The sequence below is a fragment of the Salvelinus sp. IW2-2015 genome, linkage group LG4q.1:29 (assembly GCF_002910315.2).
Source record: "Salvelinus sp. IW2-2015 linkage group LG4q.1:29, ASM291031v2, whole genome shotgun sequence".
NCBI lineage: Eukaryota > Metazoa > Chordata > Actinopteri > Salmoniformes > Salmonidae > Salvelinus > Salvelinus sp. IW2-2015.
In genome coordinates, this window is record NC_036842.1 from 86,387,103 (window position 1) to 86,413,698 (window position 26,596).

The 26,596-nt window shown below is 43.2% G+C and overlaps 1 protein-coding gene and 2 long non-coding RNA genes across 4 annotated transcripts in view; 2 read left to right on the forward strand and 1 right to left on the reverse strand.

Annotated features, from left to right (window-relative positions):
• The first annotated feature begins 1,279 nt into the window (after positions 1-1,279).
• Positions 1,280-6,958, forward strand: LOC111961197 (uncharacterized). The gene is made up of 3 exons (XR_002876973.1): positions 1,280-1,341; positions 5,209-5,347; positions 5,448-6,958. It is a non-coding gene; the product is annotated as an uncharacterized lncRNA (long non-coding RNA).
• Positions 6,959-9,620: 2,662 nt separating this feature from the next.
• Positions 9,621-26,596, forward strand: part of LOC111962719 (ankyrin repeat, SAM and basic leucine zipper domain-containing protein 1-like) — a 43,133-nt gene continuing 26,157 nt past the window's right edge. For both annotated transcript variants that reach the window (XM_023986020.2, XM_023986021.2), the window contains exons 1-5: positions 9,621-9,906; positions 10,030-10,159; positions 10,672-10,774; positions 14,868-14,990; positions 16,634-16,745. In XM_023986020.2, coding sequence (XP_023841788.1) covers positions 9,815-9,906; positions 10,030-10,159; positions 10,672-10,774; positions 14,868-14,990; positions 16,634-16,745 — 560 coding nt within the window. In that variant the 5' untranslated portion in view covers positions 9,621-9,814. The remainder of the gene's footprint in view (positions 9,907-10,029; positions 10,160-10,671; positions 10,775-14,867; positions 14,991-16,633; positions 16,746-26,596) is intronic.
• The window catches only part of LOC139027603 (uncharacterized), a 16,068-nt gene continuing 10,987 nt past the window's right edge, over positions 21,516-26,596 (reverse strand). Inside the window, exon 3 of the long non-coding RNA XR_011479738.1 lies at positions 21,516-22,401. This is a non-coding gene — a long non-coding RNA (uncharacterized lncRNA). The remainder of the gene's footprint in view (positions 22,402-26,596) is intronic.

The following is a 26,596-nucleotide window of genomic DNA, read 5'->3' on the forward strand; positions in this document are numbered from 1 at the left end:
TAACTGACTTGCCTAGTTAAATAAAGGTTAAATAAAAATTCTAATAAAAAGTCAGCTAAGAACAAATTCTTATTTACAATGATGGCCCACCCCGACCAAACCCTAACCCAGACGACACTGGGCCAATTGTGCACCGCCCTATGGGACTCCCAATCACGGCCGGTTGTGATACAGCCTGGAATTGAACCAGGGTCTGTAGTYATGCCCCTAGCACTGCGATATAGTGCCTTCGACCGCTGCGCCACTCGGGAGCCCATGAAGAGTTGCGGTTCTACATGGATCCCAAAAGGCTTCTTTCTACCTGGAACCAAAAAGGGGGCTCCTATAGGGACAGCCGAAGATCACTTTTCAAAGAGTGTAGGACACATCAGGTATTCTCTCGTGCCGGGTTACAAACAGTGTTTCTCAGTTCACCATCAGGTGAGACCATGCAAAATCCCTATTCTCCAAACAGCTACCATGGTCAGGTGAGACCATACAAAATCCCTGTTCTCCAAACAGCTACCATGGTCAGGGCCGTAACCAAGATTGGAGTTTTAGTGAGGTCTGGAAGGAGGGGTGTTTCTGAAAGTTGTGGCTGTTTCTGAAAGTTGATGCTCATTTACTGCATTTATTTATGTAACAGTATAACTTTACATCCGTCCCCTCGGGCGCGAACCAGGGACCCTCTGCACACATCAACAACAGTCACCCACGAAGCATCGTTACCCATCGCTCCACAAATGCCGCGGCCCTTGCAGAGCAAGGGGAACCACTACTTCAAGGTCTCAAAGCGAGTGACGTAACCGATTGAAACGCTATTAGCGCGCACCACCGCTAACTAGCTAGCCATTTCACATCCGTTASACTTACAATTAAAAAACTTTAATATGCTATTTGGAGAAGAGCCAAAACAAGCTAAAATGACCCCAGCCATTATCACCTTAGCTGCTGAAGGTCTACAAAAACATAGCCTATTAGTTATACAATTGTAATGTTATACCACTGAAAGGGAGAAATATTAGAAATGATTCACACTGACACGTAGCATCAGAGACGAAACAGAAACCTATGACATTTTTTTTACTGTATTGTTTGCATTTTAATGTCGGCCTATATGGAAGATAGGCCATGTGGAAATGTTCATATATGAAACATATCTTATTTTTTTACGTTCCTAACTTGTTTGATAAGATTAGTACAGATTTCCTCAGGGGACCCCACAAGGGGCTCCGACCCCACTTTTGGGAACCACTGTACTAACCTCTCTGCTTGCTTCCTCTGCTTTACCAGCCTTCCTCAGCCACACCACTGATCACCCGTGAGCACCACGCCACTGTCTGTCCCAGTAGCATATGAGAAGTTAGTAATGTATTTCTTACTCCGTTTAACGTTAGTTCTCCTTCATCCTAGCTGGCTAAGTAATACTTGCCAGAAACCGTCAACATTACTGCAATAGAAGTCTCTGGTGGCAGCTATAAGCGACTATTTACATTACCAGTTGTGCACTCCTTCTCCGAGAGTCAGTTTTTGTTTGTATTGGGATGTGTGTAGAGTCGCGGGACAGTTTTTRCCGGTATCTCGCAAACACACTGTCTGCAGGGTTTCTAGTTGCTCAATTGAGCGGGCTCCGAGCTGGGGTAGTTCGTTTCACCCCAGTCCCTCGGCCTGTGCGGTGGGAGGGCATAGTTAAACGTTTGAGAGAGTGGTGAATGTACTGCTACAAAGGCAAACTTTTGCTTCGCAAGTCCCAACTTTACATATTCGTTATACTTCTTCTTATTCCCGACTTTAAATTCTTGTCATACTTTTTATTAGGTGGGACTCGCAAAGCAAAACTTTAATCGTCATACCTCTTTTTCTTKTTCTTCTTCTTCTGCATGCTACTCCTCTTACACCGTTTAAACTAGAAACGCCATTCAAACTTTTAAAATATGCAGACTGGTCTGGAATAATGTGCTTGCATACAACTTTTTAAAATATTATTAATACTTTTTAAACTAGACATTTTTGTGTCTTTCTTTTTGTCCATKTTCATTCAACATTTCAACATTCTAAAGCTCCTCATTGTGACATCACTACTTCCWAKTTCCATTCACTGTAAATGCAACTTTTGACACAAATCAGCTACTTTGACCACTTTGCGAAACACTTACACAAAAAGTTAGAGGGTATGACATCTTCCTCTACTTCTCTGCTATTCAAATCTGAAACAATAACACAATTATTTGGTACCAATCAAACGTTACAGCTGTTTAAGTGACCGCATCAACAACATTTTCTTCAACTTTTTATGAACAACTGACATTTTGACCACTTTCCGAATAAGTTAGAGAAAAAGTTAGAGGGTATGCCATCTGTCTACTCTGCAATTCGAATCTGTCTGCGGAACAAACATTTCCGCAATGGATCTAACGATACAGCTGTTTTTGTAGGAGTTTAGAGTGACGGGGGAAAAAAGAAGCTAACATCAGCTAACAGGTTTCTTATGTCTCAATAAAACCCATTTTTTTGTAAAATGTAACCTTTATTTAACTAGGCAAGTCAGTTAAGAACAAATTCTTATTTACAATGACGGCCTACTCATCATTGATCAGCTCAAACGGAGCTGTTGCTATAGATACTATGGTTGCTATGGATACTCATACAACTTAGAGTAAACGCTTACAGCTGTTTGTCAGAGTTTAGAGTGACAAAAAGCAGCTAGCTAACGTCAGCTAACAGCTCTTTCATATCGCATCATTGAGCAGCCCAAACGGGAGCCGTTGCTATGGATACCAATGCATTACAATGGCAAAAAAAAGGGCCACTGACTAGAATGGTAATACAATTCTAGACCTACCTCCTTTTTTAACGCTTAAGCTATAGTATACCACAGTATGAGTCACAATACCCATAAAACCTAGAGGTCAAACACGGAAATTGTTCCAACTGTTTTTCCACCATTCATTTTTCCATAGGGGATTTTAGAACCACTTCATAAAAGGTCTGTGTTTCATATAGGCTTACCCTGGCGTGATGTTTTGATGACCGTGTAAATCTCTCTCGGACAAGGTCACTTTTATCAATATATTCACCTGCATTTACCCCATCTAAATGAAATGCTAATTAGCCGCTAATGTGACTATCATACAGAACTACACATCCTGTCGCAAGCTTTGACTTAGTCACTCAAGGCAGTGTTTCAAGGGTTGGATAAACCTCCATTTCTCCATTCAAACTCACGTCAACAAGTAGCAAGTAACCTACCAAGTCAAGCCAAATAGAATAACAAGTAAATAATAGCCTTTTTGTAGTTTCTCGATTACATAATTGATATCGTGTATTTATCATGTTGATTGTTGTTCAGCATTTTTCAAATAACCTACKGTAGCATTTTTTTAAACTAGATTTTTGAAAATTACCCTGGCCTTTATAGCTAGCTAGCTAACCTTAGGTATCTCTGTTGATAGAAGCAAGGATGGTTCTGTGCTATGTACCCGATTGTAACCACTACTCCGATAAGCACACGTGCATTTTATCGTTTRCCAACCTGTAATTAAGAGCCGTCGCTGGAGCCGTGTGATAAGCTAAGCCGTTTGCTAGCTGCTAACAAACTATTTGGGGTAATACGTCAAAGATCTGTGGTTAGCTAYGTGCTTATGAAAATGAACTAGATAACCACTGACTGTAGTTACGTGTATAACACCGGTTARCCTTCTTACAAGTAAAAAGAAAACCAGCATAGGCTAGCAAAATTACTGTTGTGACCTTTTATTATTGACAAGCCAGCTAGTTAACCTTAGCTCACAGTTCTTGTAGTCATACTTTTTGATGTAGTGATATACTAGCTAACGTTAGCACGGCACCATGGCAAGGATCGTTAACTAGCATGTCACCACGTAGTAAAGTCTGACTACATGAAAGGTGAGCTAATGTTAACTAGCTAGCTAGCTAAATATCGCCTGGTGGGCTAGCTAGTTAGGCACCTTGGTTGGCTAGCTACATTAGTATGTTGAAGCACCTTTGGCAGCGATTACAGCCTTGAGTCTTCTTGGGTATGACGCTACAAGCTTGGCACACTTGTATTTGGGGAGTTTCTCCCATTCTTCTCTGCAGATCCTCTCAAGCTCTGTCAGGATGGATGGGGAGCATTTCTGTACAGCTATTTTTAGGTATCTTCAGATATGTTAGATAGGTTCAAGTCCGGGCTCAAGGACATTCAGATACCTGTCCCGAAGCCACTCCTGCGGCTGTGTGCTTAGGGTCGTTGTCCTGTTGAGGTGAACCTTCGCCCCAGTCTGAGCGCTCTTGGTTTCATCAGACCAGATAACCTTGTTTGTCATGGTCTGAGAGTCCTTTAGGTGCCTTTTTGCAAACCCCAAGCGGGCTATCATGTGCCTTTTACTGAGGAGTGGCTTTTGTCTGGCCACACTACCATAAAGGCCTGATTGGTGGAGTGCCTCAGAGATGGTTGTCCTTCTGGAAGGTTCTCTCATCAACATAGAAGAACTCTGAAGCTCTGTCAGAGCTGTCTCTTATACACATCTAGATGTGTATAAGAGACAGGCTCAAGGAAGAGTCTTGATGCATCGAAACTTCTTCCATTTAAGAATGATGGAGGCCACTGTGTTCTTTTTTGACCTTCCAAGCTGCAGAAATGTTTTGGTACCCAACCCCCAGATCTGTACCTCGCCACAATCCTGTCTTAGAGGTCTACGGACAATTCCTTCGACGTCATGGCTTGGTTTTTGCTCTGACATGCACTGTCAACTGTGGGACCTTATATAGACAGGTGTGTGCCTTTCCAAATCATGTCCAATCAATTGAATTTACCACATGTGGACTCCAATCAAGTTGTAGAAAAATCTCAAGGATGATCAATAGAAACAGGATGCATCTGAGCTCAATTTGGAGTCTCATAGCAAATACATATAAATAAGGTATTTCTGTTTTMAATTTTTTATAAATTTGCAAAAATTTCTATAAACCAATTTTCATTATGTCATTATGGGGTATTGTGTGTAGATTGATGGGGGAAAAGTTTTATTTKATCAATTTTAGAATAAGGCTGTAACGTAACAAAATGTGGAAAAAGGGAAGGGGTCTGAATACTTTCCGAATGCATTGTATATCTGCACAGTATGTTTGTGTATGGTTCTCATGATTTAGGATTGGGTGTTGAGGGACTACTTGTCACGTTGTCCAAGGTGTGTTTGTGTTATGATAAACAATGCATTRTCTGTCCAGATAAAGATGGTGATACAGCATTGAAAAAGACCCACCACATCCCTCAGGCCATCCGGTGCATGGACATCTTGTGCCAGTGTGGTCCAAGCACGAGAGTCAGTTGTAGAGGCTACAGCCGATCGAGCTTGTGGACGGACAGGTCAGTAACTCATCAAATGTGATACAATATTGTGTAAAACATTGAATTTATAAATTGACTTTTGTCTCCCCTTTTTCCTATGTTTTCCCCCATGTTTTAGACATGAGGCATGACATGCAGAACATCTTCAGGCTCCCCCCATGAGAAGCAGTGCATGATGTTCAACGCCACCCTTCTTAAGGAGATCTGGTGGAAGTAATGGCTCTCCCATTCTTAGATGTATTCTCTCTCTCTCTCTTGCTCTCTGTCTAGTTAAGCAGTCCAGATGATTTTCGTAGGGTGTGTCCTATCCAACTCTACTTACTTCTTATTTGGACTCCAATGGAAACATTGAAGTTTCAGGCATCTCCACCATGGCACAATTACAGAATGTTCTCACTGAGGTGCATCTTGTGGGCTAAATGTTTTTCCCATACAAACCACAGAAACGGTTTTGTTCCGAATGCATCTGTGGTACAGTACAGACAATCTGACAACCACTGTTGYTCCTCRTTAGTAATCTCGCGACTCAGACGGTTAACTTTCCTCTTGAGAATTATAATCAGAAATACAGTCGTAGAGCTCACCGCAAGACTTCACCTCCTTCGGGGCAAATAGTACCCTAGACTGTACTGYTCATCTAGGTGAGCATCTCAGATAAATCCTCCATCCCATGTTTTTCAGCTCAGCATTCTGAGGGAAACATTTGCCAGAAGCGGTGACCTCCGTGTTCTAAGAAAATGGAGTGCTTCAACTCGTTGTCCAGTGAGTGAGGCTTGCCTCCATAGTCTTTAGTTTGTAGTCTAGTTGTGGTTCTTGTTATTCCCACCAGGTGTTTCTTCAGGCTGTTGGGGACTGGCTTAACATTTTCCCCACACAAATCACAAAGACAGTTTGAACATGACTAGTTAAATGACTGACCGACTTGACTTAAGCCCATGGCTCCTATAAGTCAGGGCTTCCCCAAATTCGGTCCTGGGTCTCTGTTGCACATCACATTGCTTTCCTGTCTGACTTTAAGGTTTGATGCGTTAACTGGATGGTCATTGACTGTACTGATGTAGAAGTTGCTACTCCAAGTTAGATGGATCTGCAGAAGTAAACCTACTCAGTGTACCGTTCGATGTACTCCTTCAAGCTACTCCTGGGAGTTGCAACTAATGCAGTTTTAACATACTGCAGCGATCTGTATACAGGATCTGTGTCAGACAACACTAAAAACAACAACCATACAGAAATACACAAGATAAATAATGGGATCAGTACTTTCCTATACTTTTCATATGAGGACTAGTGCAGTTTTTCTATTAACTTTTAATTGATCACTTTGGATTTTATCACTTGACTTATCAATTACAATGGGAAGGATCATTCATACAAATTAAGACTGTGAATGCATATAGCTCTGACAGTGGTTCCCAACCTGAGGTACTAGGACCGCCCTGAAGGTTCTTGGCCTACCCACAGGGGGTACTTGAGAAGACTCATGAGACCATAYGCCTAATGGTAAAATGCACATGGGGGTACTTTAAGGGTACTCCGGGCAGAGAGAAATTCAGTTGGTGATACAGTAGCCGAAAAAGGTTGGGAACTACTGCTCTATGACAGACCACTCCTAAAAAGTACATTTGAAGATTTGTCTCTGGATGTCTAAACAATAAATATGTTAATAGATTTTTMGATTCATTCTCATCAATGACAACATTCTAGAACTGAGTTATCACTCATCTAAGTCTGGTATCCACARTGTATTGCTAAGATGCTCAAACTTTTCTTAATAGCTACACTCACCGACACAGGATAKATTTTATCCCTCATGCTGGCCCTGACCAAACCGGTATGTTGCCCTTCATCATAGCTGCACTTCTCCACATGGCCAGACTTACAGTAGTCTTTCCACCTTTTAATGCTCAAGCTCATCCTTCAAAAATGCCATAAGGTCTGAAATGGAGACCCAAGTCAATATGCTGTACAAACAATTATATAGGCTAAGTAAAAACATATATATTTTTGTATCTACTGCTCTGCTAACTAGCTAGCTAAAGTGTAGTCAGTGGGTAGCTAAGACAGAGAGAAAGGGGACTGAAGAAGTTCAACACATTTKATTCAATTCATTTTAATACAGCACATGGATTCCTTATTGATTGGGCACAGAAGGTAGCTGACAGGYTCGGCTAGAGATGACGTGCAGTGGCTTCCTGCAGGAATTTGTAGTCTTGCATGAGGTCTTCTCTGTTGCTAATTATCCTTTAACAATTTTGAGAGTAAATTGAGGCCAATATATTYATCAAACTCACCTTGTCCGAGAGAGAAATTACACGGTTTATCAAAACGTCACGCCAAGGTAAGCCTACACCAAACACATACTTAATTTTAAGTGTTTCTAAAATCTCATATGGGAAAAATGAATGGTGGAWAAACGACTGGTATTACACTGTGGGGCTCAATTAACTCCAAACCAACGCTGAGATGTTTAGACTCACCCTACTTAGATTGCGTGTCAAAACATTTTTGATACTATATTTACTTAACAGAAATATAAACACAACATGCAACAATTTTAAAGATTTTACTGTGTTACAACTCATATAAGGAAATTAGTCAATTGAAATAAATAAACGAGGCCCTAATCTATGAATTTCACATGACTGGGAATACAGATATGCATCTGTTTGTCACAGATACCTTAAAGAAAAAGTAGGGGCCTGGATCAGAAAACAGTATTAGCAACAGAGAAGACCTCATGCAAGACTATAAGCCTCATTTAGCACGACACATCTCCTTTGCATAGAGAAGGACTGCAAAATTCTCCAAAATAACGTTGAAGAGGCTTATGGTAGAGAAATTAACATWAAATTATCTAGAAACAGCTCTGGTGGACATTCCTGCAGTCAGCATGCCAATTTCACACTCCCTCAAAACTTCAGTCATCTATGGCATTGTTGTGTGACAAAACTGCATATTTTAGAGTGGCCTTTTATTGTCTCCAGCACAAGGTGCACCTGTGTAATGATTATACTGTTTAATCAGCATTTCGATATGCCACACTTGTCAGGTGGAGGGATTATCMTGGCAAAGGAGAAATGCTCACTAACAAGGATGTAAACCACGTTTTTGCAAAATAAGCTTTTTGTGCATACATTTTGCGTTTATATTTTTGTTCAGTGTAATTCAAATGCAAATTAATTTATGCAAATGTTAAAAGTGGCCTTTTTTTTGCCTTTACCTCCCTTATCTCACCTCATTTGATCACATCGTATATAGACTTATTTGTCTACTGTGTTATTGACTATGTTTGTTTTACTCCATGTGTAACTCTGTGTTGTTGTATGTGTCGAAGTGCTTTGCTTTATCTTGGCCAGGTCGCAATTGTAAATGAGAACTTGTTCTCAACTTGCCTACCTGGTTAAATAAAGGTGAAAAAATAAAATMWAAATAGTAATAGACACTCTTGCACACACACACACACACTTGTGGGGCCCCCCACCTCAGAAACAATACATTTTAGTGGCCCCCCTCCTGACGACAGAGATAAAAAATCTTTAAGTGTTAAAGTAAAAAYAAAATGCAATTCTACACATTATATCATGGAGTGAAGAGAACATTTTGTASTTTTACAGCTAATTTCCTGAAATGAATGATACTTGAGTGAGAGTGACTAACAAAATCAATGGGGGCCCCCTTGAGGTCAGGGCCCCTGGGCACGTGCCCTGCGTGCCTGGTCGGTAGTCAGCCAAGTTTAGATATCTGGCTAGACTAATTTATCAATACATTTTTTTTTTTTTGACATGGCTAATTGAGTGACTGTCAGTGACTGACATAACAAGTTCCTAAAAATAAAAACATTTTGGGAGCCTGGGGCCCTAAGCGACTTCTTACATACACACACACACCACCATGCACACACCCACCACTTATGCTACTGCAATACTGTTTACTAAAATTACCCTGCTACCAGTCACTTTCTCGTAATCCCTGCCTATGTAGCACATGGGGATGRGTGAAATTTACTCCTCAGCCTAGTGTCCACACTTTCTTCAGAGAATAGCTATCTTTTCGAAATAGAACGTAAACTCCTGAGAATGTAAGCTCGCGAGATCAGGCTTCAGTATCCTTGCACATTGAAAATGTGGTACTGGCACTGACTTGTATATGGCTTCCTCTATTTTTTCTCGAACTGCGCAGGTATCCTACTTTTTGAAGTGATTGGGTTGACAATCATGCAGGCTGGCATAGCTGCAACAAACAGAACATGCACATTCTTACAACTAAACTGGAATGGCAGCTTCAAAGTCAAAAAGGTTACCCCTTTGGTCCGTCAGTTTTCCACTGGGTAGAACTCTGAAACGTTTTTACAACACCCCCAATTCCTGTTCTTAAAATACTTTTGGATTATGGTCTAGACCACTGATGTATATTGCATATGAACGATGTAGACCTGGATGCGCAAACTTGACCTGAATCTGACATTGTCACCCGGGTGACCTCATGGAGCGCCCTCCCATGGTCACGTGCGTCTTGCAGCTTTATACAGAACATACTCTTCACGTCACTCCGATACGAAGTGATTTTCGTACCAGGTTAGGATATCATTTAAGCAAACATTAACTATTTTCCTAACCCTAATCTCAGTCTCCTAYCCTGTTACGAAAAAGTAACTTCGGTATCGAAGTGCCGTGAAAAGAGTGTTCCCCTTTTTACAGAAGATCCATACTCGAGGCCATCATGTCCAACAAGGTGGAATATGCCTTCCCTGCAGGAGACGAAAGCGATGGGAGCAACGACGAGTGGGACATTGGATTTTCAAAGTCGATAAAGGTCCCCTTAATTGAGGTGACACATATTTCCTATTTGTTTCTCCAATAATTTCATAACTGTCATCTTGCGCTCGAGCCAGCTAAAATGCTAATGCCAGCTAGATAGCCATAGTAAATGTTTAAGATGAATTGGCTAGGTATTTGCCAGCTCTGTTGAATGCGCAGTAACTTGTCAGGTTATCTCATTTGATTATGATCRAAGACAACCATTTATCTTTAGTATCTTTATTGTTTAGTTACGATACTTTTTTCTAGCTAGCTAGCTATTGCGTGCATGTGACAGTGCGAGAGGAAGATGGTAAATCCAATCCAGCAGGTGGCGACAACTATCCCAAACGGTCTGTCTTGTCTAGTAGTTTGGCCAGGCTAGCTTCATGACCTAGCTACCAACCAGACAACAATCACTTTTGAAATGCAACACACAGTGAAGTAATCATCATTTAATGTACCAGCATTGTGTAATTCATTTCTAACAGAAAGGCATTTCACTGTACTTGTGCATGTGACATTAAAACTTGAAACTAACAGAGCACAGATGCAGGGGTCCCAGAAGCAGAGGACAAGGTCTCCACTTTYAAAAGAGCCATCAACACCAAAGATGTCCAGCTGGTCCAGCAGCTGTTGGACAATGGCAGGTTTTGATAATGAACAGTCAATTCTACATTAGGAAATTGCCATTATGATCTGTTGTAATTTTGAAATTGAAGCACCAGTTATAGTCAGCCTTTTACTGAATATTATAATCTTTGGTTTTAGCCCTCTTGTTCAGGCAATGTTCTGTAAATGACAGTGTTTGCAACCTTTGGTACTGATCTGAGTTATTTTTATATCAATTACATTGATGGAAGCTACAATCTATCAGTAATATTAAAGCTGCTCTACCCCCTAAACAAAAGTGTGTGTGTATACTACCATTCAAAAGTTTGGGGTCACTTAGACATTTCCTTGTTTTTGAAAGAAAATCAAATGTTTGGAACATTTTAAAATAACATCAAATTYATCAGAAATGGTGTAGACATTGTTAATGTTGTAAATGACTAGTGTAGCTGGAAACGGCAGAGTTTTAATGGAATATCTACATAGGCGTACAAAGGCCCATTATCAGCAACCATCACTCCTGTGTTCCAATGATGCTGGCTGGGATGCTGGCATTTGAGGCAGAGTTTCTCTGTCCAGTGTCTGTGTTCTTTTTCCCATCTTTTATTTTTATTGGCCAGTCTGAGATATGGCTTTTTCTTTGCAACTCTGCCTAGAAGGCCAGCATCCTGGAGTCGCCTCTTCGCTGTTGACGTTGAGACTGGTGTTTTGCGGGTACTATTTAATGAAGCTGCCAGTTGAGGACTTGTGAGGCGTCTGTTTCTCAAACTTGACACTCTCTAATGTACTGTCCTCTTGCTCAGTTGTGCACCGGGGTCACCCACTCTTTCTATTCTGGTTAGAGACAGTTTGCGCTGTTCTGTGAAGGGAGTAGTACACAGCGTTTTATGAGGTCTTGAGTTTCTTGGCAATTTCTCGCATGGAATAGGCTTCATTTCTCAGAACAAGAATAGACTGATGAGTTTCAGAAGAAAGTTCTTTGTTTCTGGCCATTTTCTAATTGACCTGGCCCGGGTATCCTGGAAGGATATTGACCTCATCCCGTCCGTAGAGGATGCCTGGTTGTTCTTTAAAAGTGCTTTCCTCGCCATCTTAAATAAGCATGCCCCATTCAAAAAATGTAGAACTAAGAACAGATATAGCCCTTGGTTCARTCCAGACTTCACTGCCCTTGACCAGCACAAAAACATCCTGTGGCGTACTGCATTAGCATCGAGTAGCTCCCACGATATGCAACTTTTCAGGGAAGTCAGGAACCAATATACGCAGTCAGTTAGGAAAGATAAGGCTAGCTTTTTCAAAGCGAAATTTGCATCCTGTAGCACTAATTCCAATAAGAGCACTTCCTCCCTGCTGCCCACTGCACTGAGGCTCGGAAACATTGTCACCACCGATAAATCCACGACAATCGAGAATTTCAATAAGCTTTTTTCTAGGGCTTGCCATGCTTTCCACCTGGCTACCCCTACCCCGGCCAACAGCTCTGCACCCCCCGCTTCTCCTTCGCCCAAATCAAGACAGCTGATGTTCTGAAAGAGCTGCAAAATCTGGATCMCTACAAATCAGCTGGGCTAGACAACCCTCTCTTTCTAAAATTATCCACCAAAATTGTTGCATTCCCTATTACTGGCCTGTTCAACCTCTTTCGTATCGTCTGAGATCCCTAAAGATTGGAAAGCTGCCGCGGTCATCCCCCTCTTCAATGGGCAAGACACTCTAAACCCAAACTGTTAGGCAGGGCAGGATGGATATAGGTCTATCTAAAGTCTTCGAAAGCCAAGTTAACAGACAGATCACCGACCATTCCGAATCCCACCATACCTTTTCCACTATGCAATCTGGTTTCCAAGCTGGTCATGGGTGCACCTCAGCCACGCTCACGGTGCTAAGAGATATCATAACCGCCATCGATAAAAGACAGTGCTGTGCAGCCGTCTTCATCGACCTGGCCAAGGCTTTCGACTCTGTCAATCACCGCATTCTTATCGGCAGACTCAATAGCCTTGGTTWCTCAAATGACTGCCTCGCCTGGTTCACCAACTACTTCTCAGATAGAGTTCAGTGTGTCAAATCGGAGGGCCTGTTGTCCGGACCTATGGCAGTCTCTACGGGGGTGCCACAGGGTTCAATACTCGGGCCGACTCTTTTCTCTGTATATATCAATGATGTTGCTCTTGCTGTTGGTGATTCTTTGATCCATCTCTACGCAGACACCATTCTGTATACATCTGCCATTCTTTGGACACTMTGTTAACAAACCTCCAAACGAGCTTCAATGCCATACAACTCTCCTTCCGTGGCCTCAACTGCTCTTAAATGCTAGTAAAACTAAATGCATGCCGATTACTGCCCGCACCCGCCCGCCCGCGTAGCATCACTAGAATATGTGGACAACTACAAATACCTAGATGTCTGGTTAGACTGTTAACTCTCCTTCCAAACTCACATTATGCATCTCCAATCCAAAATAAAATCTAGAATTGGCTTCCTATTTCACAACAAAGCCTCCTTCACTCATGCTGCCAAACATACCCTCGTAAAACGGACTATCCTACTGATCCTTGACTTCAGCGATGTCATTTACAAAATAGCCTCCAACACTACTCAGACTGCATCCAATTTGCTATCACAGTGCCATCCGTTTTGTCACCAAAGCCTCATATACTACCCACCACTGCGACCTGTATGCTCTCGTTGGCTGGTCCTCCCCACATATTCGCCGCCAAACACACTGGCTCCAGGTCATCTATAAGTCTTTGCTAGGTAAAGTTCCGCCTTATCTCAGCTCACTGGTCACCATAGCAACACCCACCCGTAGCACGCGCTCCAGCAGGTATATTTCACTGGTCATCCCCAAAGCCAACACCTACTTTGGCTGCCTTTCCTTCCAGTTCTCTGCTGCCAATGACTGGAACYAACTGCAAAAATCACTGAAGCTGGAGTCTTATATCTCCTTCTCTAACTTTAAGCATCAGCTGTCAGAGCAGCTTACCGATCACTGTACCTGTACACAGCCCATCTGTAAATMGCACATCCGACTACCTAATCCCTGTATTGTTAAAAAAATTTTTTTTGCTGTTTTGCACCCGGTATCTCTACTTGCACATTATCATCTGCACATGTATCACTCCAGTGTTGATCCTAAATTGTAATTATTTTACCACTATGGCCTATTTATTGCCTTAACTCCCTCATCTTACTACATTTGCACACACTGTATATAGATTTTTCTATTGTGTTATTGACTGTACGTTTGTTTATCCCATGTGTAACTCTGTTGTTTTTGTCACACTGCTTTGCTTTATCTTGGCCAGGTCGCAGTTGTAAATGAGAACTTGTTCTCAACTGGCCTACCGGTTTAAATTAAGGTAAAATAAAAGTCTAAAGAAGGCCCAGTTTTATTGCTTCTTTAATCAGAACAACAGTTTTCATTTGTGCTAACATAATTGCAAAAGTGTTTTCTAATGATCAATTAGCCTTTTTAAAATTATAAACTTGGAGTAGCTAACAACGTGCCACTGGAACACAGGAGTGGTGGTTGCTGATAATGGGCCTTTGTGCGCCTAGGAAGATATTCCATAAATCAGTCMTTTCCAGCTACAATAGTCATTTACAACATTAACAATGTCTACACTGTATTTCTTATCAATTTGGTGTTATTTTAAATGGACAAAAATGTGCTTTTCTTTCAAAAATAAGGACATTTCTAAGTGACCCAACTTTTGAACGATTATGTTTTGTATGTATATGTGTGTATATATATATATATATTTTTTTTTTTAAATTTATTTATTTATTCATAGTTTTAGGGGGTAGATCAGCTTTAATATTTCAGATAGATTGTAGCTTCCATCAATGTAATTCTGTCATTTCCAATCCCCCGTATGTATGTATGTATGTATGTATGTATTTAAAAAACAAAACAACATTTTCCTTTATTTTCCCCTAACCCTACCACCCCTTCCCTAATTAGAGTAAACTAATGGACAACAACAATTAGGCTTCTACGTCCAGCTTATACATACTATATACATTTTACTGATCTGTGGTCTTTGTGCCTAGTAAAATAGCTAAGTGCTGTAACTCTGTATGGATTGGTTTAACCTTTCTAATCCCTGCCTTGTTAGGCCTGGATGTGGAGACAAGGCTGGGGTTTGAGTGGACACCGCTGATGTGTGCTGTGCACATGGCTCACTATGACATGGCCAAGCTGCTGCTGGACAGAGGGGCCAGCGCTAACTTCAGCAGAGGTAAGACCTGTCACATTATGTAAGCTGTATTCAATACCATGCCCTCACCAGCACTCCTGGTGRACTACAGGTGTGATGTGTTGCACAGCCTTATTCTAACAAAAGTTAATAGGCCTAAATGTTGAATCATTCCGCCAGGGAGTTATTTTTGGCACTTCATGGTTTTTCAGMGTTTCATAGACAGGTGTGTGATCTAGAATTTGACTCATTGCTGCTAGACTCTTTTACATCTTCCAGCTTATGCAAGTCTCTGCCTGTAGAAGAGACTATCTGCTCTACCTACCTCTGTAGAGACAGAGAACTGAGAGCAATAAAGAGAATGCTCCCACTGACTACATCAGCCTGTCAAAACTAGGACCGATAGCGGGATCCTGAAACAGAACAGCCACAATGGACAAGGAAAGGAAGGAATTCTGTGATATCGAACGACACAAGCCTTGCTTGGTCAGACTGAATCTTCCCATCCTCCGACGTGCCACTTTAGCTGTCCTTGATGAAGTGCACACACACACACACACTGCACTCGAAGCACACACATGCACACCAACGCGCACACGGTGATACAGAGTGACCCCCCCCACTTCTCACACCTTCTTTCAATTTCCACACGTGTCCCGGCCAAAGACTGGAGAGCGAATTAGAAGCCTCGCCACATAGTTCATCTGCCATTACTTATTATCTATGACGTTAAAGAGGAACCGTCAAAAAACATGCTGCTAATCCGCCGGTGTGTTTTCAGTTTACAGCTCCGACTGTTTCATTCCTCTCATCTTTCTCTCTATCTCTCGTGGAGAAATTGAATGCATCTGTTGTATTGGTGATCTTGGAAAGGGAGACGAGCGTTTAAGTCATGGATAGACTGAGGACAGTGCTACCACGTTGTTACAGGTGTTTCGACAGGGTGTATGTTATTCCAGTCAGTACATACGACAGGGATGGTTGTGTACAATACGTGTGTGTGTGTGTGTGTGTGTGTGTGTCTGTGTTTACACACACCGTGGCGGCATCTGTTGCCAGAGGCTTTGAAAGGAAACAATCAAACGGGAGAGCGGCGGTCACTTCCTATTTTGTGTTTCTCCAAGAGAGAGAGAAAGAGAGGGGGAGGAATGCAGGAGTGATTGATAAAGCTGGTACACAGAGCGTGGTGCTGTCGTCATAGCACTAGGCCAACCCCAGACTTTTATTTATTTTCCCCGGTCCACTGCAGACGCAAACCGTCAGTCTGGTTGCAACTGCCCTCAATGATTGCTCCCACATAAAACATACTCACAGACACGTACACTCCACACACGCACACAGTCAGTCCATGCCGAAACAGGAAGACAATGCCACTGAAGTCAACCCCATAAAGAACACCARAGTTCCCGAATTAAGAWWAAAGGATATCGATCACATCAACGTTCACAGGGCCAATTTCGAAATTCTATTTATTATGCTGTCTCCTCCTGCACTGTCTGGTGTGATGTCTGATTTCTTCTTATTGTAATGACTATTGATTGAATGTCTAATGTGATGTTTTATCCATTGACATTGGTTTTGTTGTCATTGAAATGTGTCTAGTTAAATGATAGTCATGAGATTATGCATGGACTGAATATTCTGCCCCAGTACTAATGCTCTTTGTGTGTATGTGTGTCACATAGACCAGTACACTGTACTGATGGCTGCATGCACAGCTTCTGCCAGTGAGGACAAGATCGTCCAGTGTGTGGAGCTACTCTTGTCCAGAAACGCTGATCCCAACACATTCACCAGGTGTGCCTGTCTTTGTCTGTCATGTTTTGAGTATCTCTGTGTGGATTTTATAGTGGAATTTCATCATAAGACATGGTACATTTTATACTCTGCAGCACAGGGACTGATATGGGCTCCGGAGTGGCGCAGCGGTCTAAGGCACTGCATCTCAGTGCAAGAGGCGTCACTACAGTCCATGGTTCGAATCCAGGCTGTATCACATCCGGCCGTGATTGAGAGTCCCATAGGGCAGTGCACAATTGGCCCGGCGTCGTCTGGGTTTGGCCGGGGTAGGACGTCATTATAAATAAGAATTTGTTCTTAACTGACTTGCCTAGTTAAAAAGGTTAAATAAAAAATTAAACAATATAATATAGCCTCCGATGGCCAAGCCTTTGAAACACTACTACAGTATGTATTTCCTTTTAGCCACAGGTCCACACTGTTATGTTGGCATCGCATAATAGACGTGAACAGCAACATGTTATTACATTCATTAAGGGTTAGAGTTCCCATTCATCCACTGTTTTATTCATTTACACATGATTTACTGTGATGGAATGTACCAGGACTGAAGCAGTGTTTCCTGTTGCCTGGCACCATGTCTTGACCCTGGCTTTGACCACCTTGTGACATTCTCCTGTGCTGTCCAGTGTCCCTGTTCACCACTATACCACTTGGAGTACAGTGTGTGTTTGTCTCAGTACAGTGTGTGTTGGTCTGCGTTTATCTTTTGTGTGGAATGCCCTGTTATGGCATTTGCATGCACACATACCCAGATCCCCTTCAGACAGACAATAAACACAGAGCATGCGGGGAGAAGGACTAAACAAGAGTAAAAGAAGCCCTCCTCCACACCACCTAAACTCACTGTACTGCCTGATGCTGCCCAGACACGGAGGGAGGGAGGGAGGGAGGGAGGGAGCGAGGGAGCGAGCGAGGGAGGATTCTGGAACCACTTACCCGTTGTCATTATCGCTGGACATTTCTCATGGCAAGCCAAGGAGAAAGCCCCAAACTTAGCCTTCTCCCCTCCACCTCCATTGCCCTTCGCCCACCCCTCACAAACTCTCCGCCACCCTTGTCTCATGCCGTTGCCCGTGCCACACACTACCCCATCCCTCCTACACACACACACACTGTCCAGAAAGCGAGCGAGAGCAGGCGGTAGGAAATTGATTGTTTCCTCTCCAGACAAAATATTTGAAGAACGGTAACGAGAGACAGAAGGGATGTGGACGAGAAGAAAGGGGGGAAGAACGGAGTTAGAGCAACAGGAGGAGAAGAAAGAGGATCAGGGGTTCTTGTGGGTAGAGAGGTATGGCCTTAACCTCTGAGTATTTGACCAGCAATTCACACCAGATGCATTTCTTTCCCTCAGCATCATAAACAAATGAACCTTTAAAGATGGTGTGTTTGTTCAGGAGCAAGATGTGGGGTCCAGTCTCTCAGCCTACAYCAGGGATCATCAACTACATCATTTTCTTTCTTGAGTGGATGGTCAGGGGGCCGGAACATAATTTGTAGACTGCAAATTGACTGCAAGAAGCCCAAACAGATATAATATTTGACTAAAACATAACCTTTTCAAATCTTGCTTACATTTATATATTATGCGTGGGAATACTTTGGAACAGATGTCCAAAATACTAATAATTTGGAGCTGATTTTCTTATATATTTTTAAAATATATGTATATATTTTGCTCAGAACTTAGGAGGGCCATATAAAATCAGTTTGGGAAACCTGGCCTACAATAACCTGGATCATTGGATGGTGCAGCAAAGTGAGGTCCTTTTGCATACACAATATTACATACACATGAGTATACCACACATTAGAAACACCTTCTTAATATTGAGTTATACCCCGTTTGCCCTCAGAACAGCCTCAATTCATGGGGGCATGGACTCTACAAGGTGTCAAGTGTTCCACAGGGATGCTGGCCCATGTTGACTCCAATGCTTCCCACAGTTGTGTCAAGTTGGCTGGATGTCATTTGGGTGGTGGACCATTACTGATACACAGGAAACTGTTGAGTGTGAAAAATCCAGCAGCGTTAGTACTTGACACAAACCAGTGCGCCTGGCACCWACTACCATACCCCATTCAAAGGCACTTAAATCTTTTGTCTTTGCCATTCACCCTCAATGGCACAAATACACAATGTCTCAAGCCTTAAAAATCCTTCTGTAACCTGTCTCCTCCCCTTCATCTCTGTGTGTGTGTCTGTGTCTGTGTGCGTGACATCAATAGAGGATCATAGGTTTCACCTGGTCAGTTTATAAATGGAAAGAGCAGGTGTTATGATCACATCTCTGGTTTGTCCTCTACTGTGTCTGTCCTCTGCGTCCTCTACTGTGTCTGTCCTCTACTGTGTCTGTCCTCTGCGTCCTCTACTGTGTCTGTCCTCTGCGTCCTCTACTGTGTGCGTCCTCTACTGTGTCTGTCCTCTGCGTCCTCTACTGTGTCTGTCCTCTACTGTGTCTGTCCTCTACTGTGTCTGTCCTCTGGCTTTTGAATAACAGGTGAAAAGTCGAGCCTTTTCCTCCAGCCTATAGACCTGTCAGTTGGATAAGAGCTGGAAATCAGTTTCAGCTGAAACCTTTGAGGAGATAAGGACTGTTTGGGATGCAGGATGAGAGTAGGCAGCCTGTGTGTGGTGTGGTCATCCTCTCCAGAGGTTATGAACAGGATATGTACTGATTATAACCTGTCACAATGGTTTCATAGGAAYGGGAGTTTGATCGTTTTATCTAGTATGGTTGTTTTATCTCTCYAGGCCATTGTTCTCAGAGTTGTGACGTCGGAGTTGTGTTTGCTCAAAACCGTCTACGTATCGATTCTCTGCTCATTTGGAACTGGTGATGAAAAACGCATACAGTACAAACACACACCACCCTTCACTCTCTGGCTGTACCCCACTGTGAGCTAATGACCTTGTCACCAGTTTGCCACTGAGACCAATACCTTGGGAAAAACAGGTTTGGCCTGTCTCCTGTGCTCAGAGGATTGAAAAATGGAATACCTGGAATGTGTTAGGATGATAGATTACTACGCCCCGACTCACCTAGGTCTAGATGTCACCAATACACACAGATTTACAAACTCTCTCTCTCACACACACATGCTCCCTCTGTGTCCCTGGGAAACGTCACATATTGTGATGAATGGCCACAGGCCATTCCCACACCTCTGGATTGATGCAGTTTCTCACCCTCTGTTCTGTCAGTGTCGGGTGATTTTAAAGTTGAATTGTGTCAGTGGTTGACAATTGCCGTTTTTTTGCTCAACACAATAGGATGGGTAACCAATGGCATGGGCTGCCTCACTCTTGCCCCCAAAATATTGTGTTTTGGGAAGGGGGGCCGAGTGAAAAAGTTTAAGAACTGACCTAGAACAGACCTACTCTGTCCTGCCCCCCCTGGGTGCATGTTTTGGTTTTTTGCCCTAACACCACACAGCTAATTCAAATAACCAATTCAAGCTTTGACTATTTGAATCAGCTGTGTAGTGCTACGGTAGAAACCAAAACGTGCACCCAGGGGGCCCCAGGACAGAGTTTGGGACTGACCTAGAAGACAGCTTATTTGGGCCAAACAGTGTGGTGAACCACTAAGTAATACAGTACATACAGTAATTGTTTAACTTATTGTAACTTACAGTAAGTAGTCTATGTTTTATGTTACCCTAGAGGTGTCAAAGCCAAGCGCTGCATTGTGGAAAATGTTCTCCCTTACAGCATGTTTCCATAGAGAATGTAACCTGGGCAGGTCTGCTGTAGCTGGTCACTCAAGAGTTGAGGGCTTGGTGTCTGTCTCCCTCCAGTGGTTTCAAGTGTTTTAAAGCTGTTCTACCAATCATTCATTCTTTCTTACCTAGATAGGCAGAAGACAAATTGAGATTGGGAGAAGAACATTTTGTGTTTCTTTAAAAAATGGACAAACTATCTATTCTATTCCATTTTATTCTTGGATGTCCAATCAAAAGTWTATTTTGGCCAATGGGTAAAATAGTGTTAATTGTGTAGATAATTCTATAAGAAAGCCATTGGTCCAAACCTCATGTCTCTTTATTGGAATTTTTACRCTTATAGGATGGCCAGAATTAGGGTGACTAAATCAATGGAGGCCAGATACAGTGCATTCGGATACATGAATCTTTCCACATTTTGTTACATTACAGCCTTATTCTAAAATTGATAAATTAATTTGTTTCCTCAATCTCAATACCCCATAATTACAAAGCGAAAACCGGTTATTAGACATTTTTGCAAATGTATAATAAAAAATAAAAAACCTGACATTTACTTAAGTATTCAGACCCTTTACTCAGTACTTTGTTGAAGGACCTTTAGCAGCTTCGAGTCTTCTTGGGTATGACGCTACAAGCTTGGCACACCTGTATTTGGGGAGTTTCTCCCATTCTTCTCTGCAGAACCTCAAGCTCTATCAGGTTGGATGGGGAGCGTCGCTGCACAGCTATTTAAAATCAAATGTTATTTGTCACACGCTCCGAATACAACAGGTGTAGACCTTATAGTGATATGCTTAATTACAAGCCCTTAACTGTTAGCAGATGATGTTACTCCTCAATAACACAGACCCCAAAGCTTGATGTTACTCCTCAATAACACAGACCCCAAAGCTTGATGTTACTCCTCAATAACACAGACCCCAAAGCTTGATATTACTCTTCAATAACACAGACCGCAAAGCTTGATGTTACTCCTCAATAACACAGACCCCAAAGCTTGATATTACTCTTCAATAACACAGACCGCAAAGCAGATCAGGGGGAGGAAAATGGGTTTATTCTTATTCAATGAGGACGAATCATGCAGGGAGGTAGARGGTAGATATTCATGCTCCCCTGTRCTCAGTGATTCTCTCCCCAGAAAAAATAATAACAGGATGTCATTTATAACCCACCACCCTAGCCTGTGGCTGACCAATTAGAAGTCCTTGCAGTACAACTGGGCCAATGACAAATGAAAACATAGCACACGTAGCTTTGAGTTCAGGACTGACATTCCTAACAGATTCTAAACAGATGTTGAACTGATAAACAACTATTTCCATTGATCGTTAATTCTAGTCCTCTCATCCTCTGCGTTGTGTATTTATCTTCGACATATTCTTACACTCCCTAGACCATTTTAAAAAGAAATATACTTGCAATGTATATTTCGAAAACAATAGAAAACATGAAACACATMAAACACCTTGCATTTCTATAAAACACAAAGGGAATATTTTACTTGCTGTTACAATAAGAAATATATTTCTAACAAAGTTATAGAAAATAAGTATTAACAGGTGTAATGATGATGTCCCTTACGATTCCTACCACATCCTGTATTAGGAGGAAACTCGCACACAAAATTATTGTCAAGACAATAATATTCAATCGTCCTATTGGCAAGGTATTCATTCACCAAGTCTTTTAAGTGATCATCTCTTCCACACTGGCATCAGTCCCACATAGATAACTGTTAGAAATTATGTTCTGACATTCTGCCGATAGTGAGGAATTCTTCCATTCAAATTTTTCTTCCGTTCCACTAGTTGATAAGGACTTCTCTAATGAACACTTCATCTGTGATCTTGTATCGTTTCAGGTACAGTCCTTGGGTCCAGGGATATTGCTTAAGCTTCAGACGGATGATTCTCATAGCCTGTAACGAAGGAAACAAAAAAGTGAAAGTAGCATATCCTGGTTTCAAGAGAAATTGGTATTTCACATAGATTTCCSTAAGTAAGCATGTCCCGATTTTCATGAAAAAGTTGGACATTTCACCTAGATATCCCTAATATGACGACTGCGGTGTACAACAAATACAACATAGAAGCTTATCCGGTTCTGATCATCTTACTATGCTTCTTCACCCGAGATTGGGCCCCAATTGCTAATCAATCAGTTATTTTATTCTCCAGGCTCCGCTTTGTCATCAAAATGGAAAACCTTGCAATGAGTAACATGTATCCATCGTAATTTTCCCTGGACTTTTACTGCTGACCTCATGACAAAAAATTGATAAGGACCTTCCTATTTTGGCCCTAATGTGTCTGTTACATCTTTTTATTTTTTATTTACCGTCACCCACTGTCCTGGTACTACGTTATGTCCCCCCTCGGGACTTATTCCCCACACCTCTTTTACTTGTCTGTCTGCTTCCCCTACTGCATTAGTTGTATGCAATAGTTAAGCATTGTGTCACTCATAAAGTGAACGTCTGCTTTTCTCAAATCTAACGTGCCTGGTAGTGACATGGGTCGACCTGTGACGACGCGCCAACTCCCCGGGCTGTACCGTTGGAGTGGAGAGGCGTTCGTACCTGGCAGAACACTGTTGTTATGCGGGTCTTATAAAGCGCACGGTGGTCCCCAGTACGCGTTGCTTAGCCCAGTGCGGGCTATTCCACCCTTGGCCCCACTGGTAGGGCTAGGTTGGGCATCGAGCCGGGTGCCATGAAGCGCGCCCACATATCTGGCCCTCCAGTACGTCTCCTCGGGCCCGGCGTACATGGCACAAGCCTTACAGAGGTGTCCCCGGTTCGCCCAGCATAGCACCAGTGCGGGCTATTCCACTCGCTCGCACTGGCAGGGCCTACGGGGACCATTCAACCTGGTAAAGTTTGGGGAGGCTCGGTGCTCAAGAGCGCGTGTCCTCCTTCACGGTCCGGTAGATCCGGCGCCACCTTCCCACCCCACCCAGTACATCAGTGCCGACATCCGCCAGGTGCACCACAGGCCTTCCAGTGCGTTTCCAGAGCCCTGTTTCTCCTCCACGCACTCTCCGTGAGTCGCTGTATCTCCAGCCCAGTGCCTCCAGTTCCGGCACCACGCCACCAGGCCCTACTGTGCGCCTCAGCAGGTCAGAAGTCCGGCCGTGCTGCCCAACGCCGCCTGCGCTGCTTGCCTACTCAGCGCGCCGAACTATCTGCCTTGCCCAGCGCTGCCCGTCTGTCCCGAGCCGTCAGAGCTGCCCGTCTGTCCGAGGCCTTCGAGCCGTCCAGCGAGGATCCGCCGGAGCCTTCCGCCAGCCAGATCCGCCAGAGCCTTCCGCCGCGCCACGAGATCCGCCAGAGCCTTCCGCGGGCCAGGATCCGCCAGAGCCTTCCGCCGGCCAGGATCCGCCAGAGCCTTCCGCCAGCCAGGATCGCCAGAGCCTTCCGCCAGCCAGAGCCAGTTCCGCCAGCCAGGATCCCGCAGACTTCCGCCAAGCCAGGATCCGCCCAGGGAGCCTTCCGCCAGCCAGGATCCGCCAGAACCTTCCGCCAGCCAAGGATCCGCCAGAGCCTTCCCGCCAGCCAGGATCCGCCAGAGCCAGCCAGCCAGGATCCGCCAGAGCCAGGAATCCCGCCCCTCAGTCCGGGGCTGCCCTCAGTCCGGTAGCTGCCCTCAGCTGTTACATGCCCTTTGAATAGTGGGATTGACAGGAGGGTGGATATTGGGAGGAGGCCACGGAAGCGGGGGTTGACTATGGGGGTGGGGACCACGACCAGCGCCCCAGAGCCGCCACCGTGGACAGACGCCCACCCCAGACCCTCCCCTAGACTTTGTACTGGTGCGCCCGCGAGTTCGCACCTTAAGGGGGGGGGTTCTGTCACGTTCCTGACCTGTTTTCCTTTGTCTTGTATTTATTTTAGTTGGTCAGGGCGTGAGTGGGTGGGTTGGTCTATGGTTGATTTTCTATGTTGGGATTGGTGTTCGGCCTGGTATGATTCTCAATCAGAGACAGCTGTCAATCGTTGTCCCTGATTGAGAATCATACTTAGGCAGCCTGGGTTTCACTTGTGTTTGGTGGGTGTTTGTTCCTGTGACTGTGTTTGGGCCACACAGGACTGTTTCGGGTTTGTCACGTTTGTTGGTTTTGTATTTTTGAAGTGTTTTGTTGATTTTTCATTAAAAATGAACACTAACAACTCTGCATCTTGGTCCGATCCATGCTCCTCCTCGTCTGAGGAGGAGAACGACTACGACAGCCGTTACACACCTTAGCCAAATACATTTAAACTAGTTTTTCCCAATTCCGACATTCAATCCAAGTAAAAATTCCCTGTCTTAGGTCAGTTAGGATCACCACTTATTTTAAGAATGTGAAATGTCAGAATAATAGTAGAGAATTATTTATTCCAGATTTTATTTCTTTCATCACATTCCCAGTGGGTCAGAAGTTTACATATACTCAATATACTTAGTATTTGGTAACATTGCCTTTAAATTGTTTAACTTGGGTCAAACGTTTTGGGTAGCTTTCCACAAGCTTCCCACAATAATTTGGGTGAATTTTGTCCTATTCCTCCTGACAGAGCTGGTATAACTGAGTCAGGTTTGTAGGCCTCCTTGCTCGCACATGCTTTTTCAGTTCTGCCACAAATGTTCTATAGGATTGAGGTCAGGGCTTTGATGGCCACTCCAATACCTTGACTTTGTTGTCCTTAAGCCATTTTGCCACAACTTTGGAAGTATGCTTGGGGTCATTGTCCATTTGGAAGACCCATTTGCGACCAAGCTTTAACTTCCTGACTGATGTCTTTGAGATGTTGCTTCAATATTCCACATAATTTCCTGCCTCATGATGCCATCTATTTTGTGAAGTACACCAGTCCCTGCTGCAGCAAAGGACCCCCACAACATGATGCTGCCACCCCTGTGCCTCACGGTTGGGATGGTATTCTTCGGCTTGCAAGCCTCCCCCTTTTTCCTCCAAACATGACAATGGTCATTATGGCCAAACAGTTCTATTTTTTGTTTCATCAGACCAGAGGACATTTCTCCAAAAAGTACGATCTTTGTCCCCATGTGCAGTTGCAAACCGTAGTCTGGCTTTTTAATGGCGGTTTTGGAGCAGTGGCTTCTTCCTTGCTGAGTGGCCTTTCAGGTTATGTCGATATAGGACTCGTTTTACTGTGGATATAGATACTTTTGTCCAGTTTCGTCCAGCATCTTTACAAGGTCCTTTGCTGTTGTTCTGGGATTGATTTGCACTTTTCACACCAAAACACGTTCATCTCTAGGAGACTGAACGCGTCTCCTTCCCGAGCGGTATGACGGCTGCGTGGTCCCATGGTGTTTATACTTGCGTACTATTGTTTGTACAGATGAACGTGGTACCTTCAGGCACTTGGAAATTGCTCCCAAGGATGAACCAGATTTGTGGAGGTCTACAATTGTTTTTTTGGGGGCTGATTTCCCATGATGTCAAGCAAAGAGGCACTGAGTTTGAAGGTAGGCCTAGAAATACATCCACAGGTACACCTCCAATTGAGTCCAAATTATGTCAATTAGCCATCAGAAGCTTTTAAAGCCATGACATAATTTTCTGGTATTTTCCAAGCTGTTTAAACGCACAGGCAACTTAGTGTATGTAAACTTCTGACCCCTGGTATTGTGATACAGTGAATTTTAAGTGAAATAATTTGTCTGTAAACAATTGTTGGAAAAATTACTTGTCACGCACAAAGTAGATGTCCTAACCAACCTGCCAAAACTATAGTTTGTTAAACAAGAAATTGGTGGTGGTTGAAAAACGAGTTTAATGAGTCCAACCTAAATGTATGTAAACTTCCGACTTCAACTGTATGTCCTCAGTACACGGGCAAGAAGATGAGAGCGACAGGAGTGGGTGGGAGACAGTTATCAAACAAACCATTAGCAATTTCTATTGGTCCAATGAAGATTGAGCAGGGGTGTGGATAGGCTCATTTGAACAACCTATTTTAGGCCTTGATGTTATTTTGCAACTTGACTCTACATTGAACAATTCAAGAAGGGATGGCATGGCCGGAAGCATTACCTAAGGTATTATGTGATACGAGCAACACATAACAAAACCACAGGGTTGAGTCCGTTTGAGCTTCGCACAGC